Consider the following 9,602-nt stretch of genomic DNA (forward strand, 5'->3'; position numbering starts at 1 on the left):
AAGTTGCTGCATTTTGGCTGCCGTCTGTAGATTCCTTCACGCACAACTTGTATTCTTCCGGATGTTTCATACCAGATGTTGTAACAGCGGTGATGTTGTGTATAGTTTAGGGTCCTCGCCACCACCAGACTAATCAGCATTGTTAATTGAACATGTAGCTGGACTTGAATGGCCTTCTTTTGACTGAAAGTACTGCCAAACTACACTTTTTCTGCTCACCAGTTCCATTTCCACTTTCTCAAAGCCTACTGCATTGAACGCTCCACCTACGTAAACACCTTCCCGTAATCAGCGGCGCCGTCATTACGGCGACCAGCGTAGCGCGTATAGTGCAAGCGTAGGGTTCGGTGGGAAAAAACTCTAAGGTTCTGCAGAAACCAAACCCCGTCAAAAAGCCCAATATTTTTCTCTGTGTCCTATCATCTTTGTCTCTCTGTGTCCTGTAATCATTGTGTCTCTGTGTCCTGTAATTGTTGTGTCTCTGTGTCCTGTAATTGTTGTGTCTCTGTGTCCTGTAATTGTTGTCTCGCTGTGTCCTGTAATTGTTGTCTCTGTGTCCTGTAATCGTTGTGTCTCTGTGTCCTGTCATTTTTTTGTCTCTGTGTCCTATCATCTTTGTCTCTGTGTCCAGTAATCGTTGTGTCTCTGTGTTCTGTAATTGTTGTGTCTCTATGTCCTGTAATTTTTTTGTCTCTGTGTCCTTTCATCTTTGTCTCTGTGTCCTGCAATCGTGTCTCTGTGTCCTGTAATTGTTGTGTCTCTGTGTCCTGTAATTGTTGTCTCTCTGTGTCCTGTAATTGTTGTCTCTCTGTGTCCTGTAATCGTTGTGTCTCTGTGTCCTGTAATTGTTGTGTCTCTGTGTCCTATAATCGTTGTGTCTCTGTGTCCTGTAATCGTTGTGTCTCTGTGTCCTGTAATTGTTGTCTCTCTGTCTCCTGTAATTGTTGTCTCTCTGTCTCCTGTAATTGTTGTGTCTCCGTGTCCTGTAATTGTTGTGTCTCTGTGTCCTGTAATTGTTGTCTCTCTGTCTCCTGTAATTGTTGTCTCTCTGTGTCCTGTAATTGTTGTCTCTCTGTGTCCTGTAATTGTTGTCTCTCTGTGTCATGTAATTGTTGTGTCTCTGTGTCCTGTAATCGTTGTCTCTGTGTCCTGTCATCTATGTCTCTGTGTCCTGTAATCGTTGTCTCTGTGTCCTGTCATTTTTTTGTCTCTGTGTCCTATCATCTTTGTCTCTGTGTCCTGCAATCGTTGTGTCTCTGTGTCCTGTAATTGTTGTGTCTCTGTGTCCTGTAATTGTTGTCTCTGTGTCCTGTAATCGTTGTGTCTCTGTGTCCTGTCATTTTTTTGTCTCTGTGTCCTATCATCTTTGTCTCTGTGTCCAGTAATCGTTGTGTCTCTGTGTTCTGTAATTGTTGTGTCTCTATGTCCTGTAATTTTTTTGTCTCTGTGTCCTTTCATCTTTGTCTCTGTGTCCTGCAATCGTGTCTCTGTGTCCTGTAATTGTTGTGTCTCTGTGTCCTGTAATTGTTGTCTCTCTGTGTCCTGTAATTGTTGTCTCTCTGTGTCCTGTAATTGTTGTCTCTCTGTGTCCTGTAATCGTTGTGTCTCTGTGTCCTGTAATTGTTGTGTCTCTGTGTCCTATAATCGTTGTGTCTCTGTGTCCTGTAATCGTTGTGTCTCTGTGTCCTGTAATTGTTGTGTCTCTGTGTCCTGTAATTGTTGTCTCTCTGTCTCCTGTAATTGTTGTCTCTCTGTCTCCTGTAATTGTTGTGTCTCCGTGTCCTGTAATTGTTGTGTCTCTGTGTCCTGTAATTGTTGTCTCTCTGTCTCCTGTAATTGTTGTGTCTCTGTGTCCTGTAATTGTTGTCTCTCTGTGTCCTGTAATTGTTGTGTCTCTGTGTCCTGTAATTGTTGTCTCTGTGTCCTGTCATCTATGTCTCTGTGTCCTGTAATCGTTGTCTCTGTGTCCTGTCATCTATGTCTCTGTGTCCCTGGCGGCTCCAGTGTCTCTTCCTGTTGTGGTGCATGGCTCCGGTGTCGTGGAACGGCTCCCAGTTCATCTACGACAAAGTGGTTCGGCCCATCTTCCTCCGCCACGAGGCCATGGTGGACAACATGGTGAGCAACCTCGGCGGCAGAGCCATGAACGCCGCTGAGAACCTCACCAGAGAAGGTATCAACACTCAGCCTATTTGGACTGATTGGAACAACAATCTTTTCATTTCGTCCAGTATTAAGCAAGAGAAACAAGCTGCAGTGTAACGTTAATGAAATATTCACCGTCAGTTTGCCCACCAGACTCCATGTAAATAATCAGAACTTTTAGCATCATAAAACACACTTCATTCAAAGTGGACAGAAACTAAATTAAACTATCAAAAGCCGTCTTGGTTCATCTTTCCACTGTTCAGACAATCACCACTCTGGTTTGGTTGAAATAAACCCTTAATTCACCCATTTACATGTGGAGATATGCTGGCTCTATACACGCTAAAAGTAGTGATTATTTACATGGAGTCTGGTGGAAATATGCTGCTCTATCCATGCTAAAAGTATTGATTATTTACATGGAGTCTGGTGGAAATATGCTGCTCTATCCACGCTAAAAGTCCTCATTATTTACATGGAGTCTGGTGGGATTGGTGATGGTGATTTTGGAAGGAACTTTTCCATAGAATATGATTCACAGTTTGTATTTTTGTGTTTTTTTTACATTTCTAATTTGCATAATTTTGTGTTTGACAACTTTTGGCGGCCACAGACATTGGTTTTGGGAGATTTCGACGTTTGTCTCTTTTTACAACATTTTAGAAGTTTATTTTCAAAGTTTTTGTCATTTGTTTTTAACCTTTTTGATGCTTTTTCTGTTTTTTTTGTTGCTTTTTTCGGAAAAAAATTTCATTGACATTTAGGATTTTTTTCCGACTTTTTTTTCCCATTTTGGAAGCCAAGTTTTTTTTAACATTTTGGGCGTTTTATCCAAAGTTTTCAGCAGTTTCCTAACTGAGAGAATTTAATAAAGGCCTGATAGAAAATGTTTGTTTTCAAACCTACGGGACAAAACCCGGGGTAACGAGCTGCCAGAACTTCTTCTGTTATTTTAGGGATTTATTTCCCAGAGTGTAGCCTTCATATTAGATTAAATCCTCCGTGTTTCCTTCTCTTCAGTCCTGTGCCATCTGGTGAAGAACAAAGCCCTCGTGACTCCGGGGCCGTCGGCCAATCAGCAGGAAGCTATAAGTTTACCGAGTTCCTCGGCGGCTCGAGTCGCTCCTTCAGAGCCGAGCGAAGAAGAAGAACGTCCGGTACGTAAACCACAGCTGCTAGTAGGGGCGTGATTTACAGGAAGGGAGGGACTGCACATGCTAACCCAGTTGTTCTGTTTCCTGTTCCAGCATTTCCTAGGTTGACCGATACGGTAAGTCATCTGGTTTGGTGTTAGTAGAAGAGATTTAGTGACTCTGGTAGATCAGTGATTGGTTTCAGGTCCAGATATACTTGCTTTTAACTACGCGTTTGTGTACGTAAGATGGCTGCTACGCGTATTCTGCGTTCCTTTGGAGCGTAGGTTGGGCACGTCTTCAGAAATTATAACGCTACACGTCTGCAAGATGCAATTGAGCACAGTACAGTAGGTCAGTATATCATAAATGTGGGGGCAGTCGATCATGAATGTGGGGGCAGTATATCATGAACGTGGGGGCAGTATATCATGAACGTGGGGTAGTATATCATGAACGTGGGGCAGTATATCATGAACGTGGTGGTAGTATATCATGAACGTGGGGCAGTATATCATGAACGTGGGGGCAGTATATCATGAATGCGGGGGCAGTATATCATGAACGTGGGGTAGTATATCATGAACGTGGGGTAGTATATCATGAACGTGGTGGTAGTATATCATGAACGTGGGGCAGTATATCATGAATGCGGGGGCAGTATATCATAAACGTGGGGGCAGTATATTATGAACGTGGGGCAGTATATCATGAACTCGGGGGCAGTATATTATGAACGTGGGGCAGTATATTATGAACATGGGGCCCGTATATCATGAACGTGGGGACAGTATATCATGAACGTGGGGGCAGTATATCATGAACGCAGGGGCAGTATATTATGAACGTGGGGCAGTATATCATGAACGTGGGGGCAGTATATCATGAACGCAGGGGCAGTATATTATGAACGTGGGGCAGTATATCATGAACGTGGGGCAGTATATCATGAACGTGGGGGCAGTATATCATGAACGTGAGGCAGTATATCATGAACGTGGGGGCATGAACGTGAGGCAGTATATCATGAATGTGGGGGCAGTATATCATGAACGTGAGGCAGTATATCATGAACGTGGTGGTAGTATATCATGAACGTAGGGGCATGAACGTGGGGGCAGTATATCATGAATGTGGGGGCAGTATATCATGAATGAGGGGGCAGTATATCATGAATGTGGGGGCAGTATATCATGAACGTGAGGCAGTATATCATGAACGTGGTGGTAGTATATCATGAACGTGGGGGCAGTATATCATGAATGTGGGGGCAGTATATCATGAATGCGGGGGCAGTATATCATGAACGTGGGGTAGTATATCATGAACGTGGGGTAGTATATCATGAACGTGGGAGTAGTATATGAACGTGGGGGCAGTATATCATGAACGTGGGGGCAGTATATCATGAATGTGGGGGCAGTATATCATGAATGTGGGGCAGTATATCATGAATGAGGGGGCAGTATATCATGAACGTGGGGGCAGTATATTATGAACGTGGGGGCAGTATATCATGAATGTGGGGGCAGTATATCATGAACGTGAGGCAGTATATCATGAATGTGGGGGCAGTATATCATGAACGTGGGGGCAGTATATCATGAACGTGGTGGTAGTATATCATGAACGTGGGGCAGTATATCATGAACGTGGGGCAGTATATCATGAACGCAGGGGCAGTATATCATGAACGTAGGGGCAGTATATCATGAACGTGGGGTAGTATATCATGAACGTGGGGCAGTATATCATGAACGTGGGGGCATGAACGTGAGGCAGTATATCATGAATGCGGGGTCAGTATATCATGAACGTGAGGCAGTATATCATGAACGTGGTGGTAGTATATCATGAACGTAGGGGCATGAACGTGGGGGCAGTATATCATGAATGTGGGGGCAGTATATCATGAATGTGGGGCAGTATATCATGAATGAGGGGGCAGTATATCATGAATGTGGGGGCAGTATATCATGAACGTGAGGCAGTATATCATGAACGTGGTGGTAGTATATCATGAACGTGGGGGCAGTATATCATGAATGTGGGGGCAGTATATCATGAATGCGGGGGCAGTATATCATGAACGTGGGGTAGTATATCATGAACGTGGGGTAGTATATCATGAACGTGGGGTAGTATATCATGAACGTGGGAGTAGTATATGAACGTGGGGGCAGTATATCATGAACGTGGGGGCAGTATATCATGAATGTGGGGGCAGTATATCATGAATGTGGGGCAGTATATCATGAATGAGGGGGCAGTATATCATGAACGTGGGGGCAGTATATTATGAACGTGGGGGCAGTATATCATGAATGTGGGGGCAGTATATCATGAACGTGAGGCAGTATATCATGAATGTGGGGGCAGTATATCATGAACGTGGGGGCAGTATATCATGAATGCGGGGGCAGTATATCATGAACGTGGGGGCAGTATATTATGAACGTGGGGCAGTATATCATGAACTCGGGGGCAGTATATTATGAACGTGGGGCAGTATATTATGAAAGGGGGGCAGTATATCAGGAACGTGGGGGCAGTATATCATGAACGCAGGGGCAGTATATCATGAACGTAGGGGCAGTATATCATGAACGTGGGGTAGTATATCATGAACGTGGGGCAGTATATCATGAACGTGGGGTAGTATATCATGAACGTGGTGGTAGTATATCATGAACGTGGGGCAGTATATCATGAACGCAGGGGCAGTATATCATGAACGTGGGGGCAGTATATCATGAACGTGGGGGCAGTATATCATGAACGCAGGGGCAGTATATTATGAACGTGGGGGCAGTATATTATGAACGTGGGGCAGTATATCATGAACGTGGGGGCAGTATATCATGAACGCAGGGGCAGTATACTATGAACGCAGGGGCAGTATATTATGAACGTGGGGCAGTATATTATGAACGCAGGGGCAGTATATTATGAACGCAGGGGTAGTATATCATCAACGTGGGGCCCGTATATCATGAACGTGGGGGCAGTATATCATGAACGCAGGGGCAGTATATTATGAACGCAGGGGTAGTATATCATGAACGTGGGGCCCGTATATCATGAACGTGGGGGCAGTATATCATGAACGCAGGGGCAGTATATCATGAACGTGAGGCAGTATATCATGAATGCGGGGGCAGTATATCATGAACGTGAGGCAGTATATCATGAACGTGGTGGTAGTATATCATGAACGTAGGGGCATGAACGTGGGGGCAGTATATCATGAATGTGGGGGCAGTATATCATGAATGTGGGGCAGTATATCATGAATGTGGTGGTAGTATATCATGAACGTGGGGCAGTATATCATGAACGTGGGGGTAGTATATCATGAACGTGGGGCAGTATATCATGAATGCGGGGGCAGTATATCATGAACGTGGGGTAGTATATCATGAACGTGGGGTAGTATATCATGAACGTGGGGGCAGTATATTATGAACGTGGGGGCAGTATATCATGAACGTGGGGTAGTATATCATGAACGTGGGGGCAGTATATCATGAACGTGGGGGCAGTATATCATGAACGTGGGGGCAGTATATCATGAATGTGTGGGCAGTATATCATGAATGTGGGGGCAGTATATCATGAACGTGGGGGCAGTATATTATGAACGTGGGGGCAGTATATCATGAATGTGGGGTAGTATATCATGAACGTGGGGGCAGTATATCATGAACGTGGGGGCAGTATATTATGAACGTGGGGGCAGTATATCATGAATGTGGGGGCAGTATATCATGAACGTGGGGGCAGTATATCATGAATGCGGGGGCAGTATATCATGAACTTTGGGACAGTATATCATGAACGTGGGGGCAGTATATCATGAACGTGAGGCAGTATATCATGAACGTGGTGGTAGTATATCATGAACGTAGGGGCATGAACGTGGGGGCAGTATATCATGAATGTGGGGGCAGTATATCATGAATGTGGGGCAGTATATCATGAATGTGGGGGCAGTATATCATGAACGTGAGGCAGTATATCATGAACGTGGTGGTAGTATATCATGAACGTGGGGCAGTATATCATGAATGCGGGGGCAGTATATCATGAACGTGGGGTAGTATATCATGAACGTGGGGTAGTATATCATGAACGTGGGGGCAGTATATTATGAACGTGGGGGCAGTATATCATGAACGTGGGGTAGTATATCATGAACGTGGGGGCAGTATATCATGAACGTGGGGGCAGTATATCATGAACGTGGGGGCAGTATATCATGAACGTGGGGGCAGTATATCATGAATGCGGGGGCAGTATATCATGAACGTTGGGACAGTATATCATGAACGTGGGGGCAGTATATCATGAACGTGAGGCAGTATATCATGAACGTGGTGGTAGTATATCATGAACGTAGGGGCATGAACGTGGGGGCAGTATATCATGAATGTGGGGGCAGTATATCATGAATGTGGGGCAGTATATCATGAATGTGGGGGCAGTATATCATGAACGTGAGGCAGTATATCATGAACGTGGTGGTAGTATATCATGAACGTGGGGCAGTATATCATGAATGCGGGGGCAGTATATCATGAACGTGGGGTAGTATATCATGAACGTGGGGTAGTATATCATGAACGTGGGGGCAGTATATTATGAACGTGGGGGCAGTATATCATGAACGTGGGGTAGTATATCATGAACGTGGGGGCAGTATATCATGAACGTGGGGGCAGTATATCATGAACGTGGGGGCAGTATATCATGAATGTGTGGGCAGTATATCATGAATGTGGGGGCAGTATATCATGAACGTGGGGGCAGTATATTATGAACGTGGGGGCAGTATATCATGAATGTGGGGGCAGTATATCATGAACGTGGGGGCAGTATATCATGAACGTGGGGGCAGTATATTATGAACGTGGGGGCAGTATATCATGAATGTGGGGGCAGTATATCATGAACGTGGGGGCAGTATATCATGAATGCGGGGGCAGTATATCATGAACGTTGGGACAGTATATCATGAACGTGGGGGCAGTATATCATGAACGTGACGCAGTATATCATGAACGTGGGGACAGTATATCATGAACGTGGGGGCAGTATATCATGAACGTGAGGCAGTATATCATGAACGTGGGGACAGGATATCATGAACGTGGGGTAGTATACTGCCTCCACGTTCATGATATACTGCCCCCACGTTCATGATATACTGCCCCACGTTCATAATATACTGCCCCCAGTATATCATGAATGTGGGGCAGTATATCATGTATACCAACAAGTATATTGCCGCTTTTAGAGGTGGAGCAGCTTTCACCTTCAGTGATTCTGAGCTGCCTCTTAGTTATTTGATGCTATAAAAAGCAAACAGTCCTGATTGGCTGCAGCTTCTTCTCTGTTTTCAGTCCTTCAGATAGCAGCGGAGGAAGAGGAGGAGCCTCCGGGAGGAAGAGGAGGAGCCTCCAGGAGGAAGAGGAGTAGAAGACTAGCCTCTTCACCGTCACAGCGAGAAGAATCCCTCCTGCTGTCAAAGAGACTAATGTCCCTTATCACATCAGATACCTTATATTTATTTATACACCAGTCTCAGACAGACTCTGATGTTACAAACATGTTTCCTTATTGTTTTCATGTTATTTATTCATAGACTATTTATTAATGAGTTCTGTGCTCAGTGGGATGTTTTGGTTTTAGATGTGAAGCACCAGTTCATGACTACAGATTCTCCAACAGGAAACAGTTTTACACCTACAGCCAGGGTGCAAAATTAACTTTTTTGTCCACAAGCCAAATGGCTAGTGAACGTTCAAAATTTACCAGCCACTCAATAGTTTAACATTACTTTTTTGTCTGATGAGTGAAGGATATTTACCAGCCATTTGCATATTTTACCAGCATTTGGGTGGTGGCTGGTGGTAATTTTGAGCCCTGCCTACAGCGCCTATACAGCTCAACAGTGTGGTTCTGGAAGTAAAAACCCCCGTTCGTTATCTCCATTACTGTACGTCCACACCGCCGCCGACTTGAGCTGCAAAGAAGCTCTGGCCGCCCGGTCAAGGACGCTGGTCAGAAAGTCCGGGGAAGCTGTTTGAGGCTTTGGCCGCTCTGACGTAGCAGCATTCTATGTTCATCATGGAAAAAGATCAAGCAGCCACTGCACGGCCAATACACTGACACTAAAAACCTTTTATAAATGACATATATAATGACAGAATGTGTATTGGTTGTTGGTCGCAGCGGTGTCTGTTAGCAGTTAGCTCGCTCGTTAGCCGCTGAACCGCAGCAGCGTGCAGGCAGAGCGAGCAGCCGCCAGCTGTTGATCCG

The 9,602-nt window shown here is 44.9% G+C and overlaps 1 protein-coding gene across 3 annotated transcripts in view; it reads left to right on the forward strand.

The window, feature by feature from the left end:
• LOC116066743 (receptor expression-enhancing protein 6-like) overlaps nucleotides 1-8,983 on the forward strand; it is a 19,797-nt gene extending 10,814 nt beyond the window's left edge. For 2 of the 3 annotated variants that reach the window (XM_031322895.2, XM_031322897.2), the window contains exons 4-7: nucleotides 2,005-2,173; nucleotides 3,169-3,305; nucleotides 3,396-3,418; nucleotides 8,684-8,983. In XM_031322895.2, the coding sequence (XP_031178755.1) occupies nucleotides 2,005-2,173; nucleotides 3,169-3,305; nucleotides 3,396-3,410 (321 nt within the window). In that variant the 3' untranslated portion in view covers nucleotides 3,411-3,418; nucleotides 8,684-8,983. The remainder of the gene's footprint in view (nucleotides 1-2,004; nucleotides 2,174-3,168; nucleotides 3,306-3,395; nucleotides 3,419-8,683) is intronic. The other variant, XM_031322896.2, reaches the window with a different exon arrangement.
• The last annotated feature ends 619 nt before the right edge of the window (nucleotides 8,984-9,602 follow it).

Source organism: Sander lucioperca, chromosome 11 (assembly GCF_008315115.2).
Source record: "Sander lucioperca isolate FBNREF2018 chromosome 11, SLUC_FBN_1.2, whole genome shotgun sequence".
NCBI classification, from domain to species: domain Eukaryota; kingdom Metazoa; phylum Chordata; class Actinopteri; order Perciformes; family Percidae; genus Sander; species Sander lucioperca.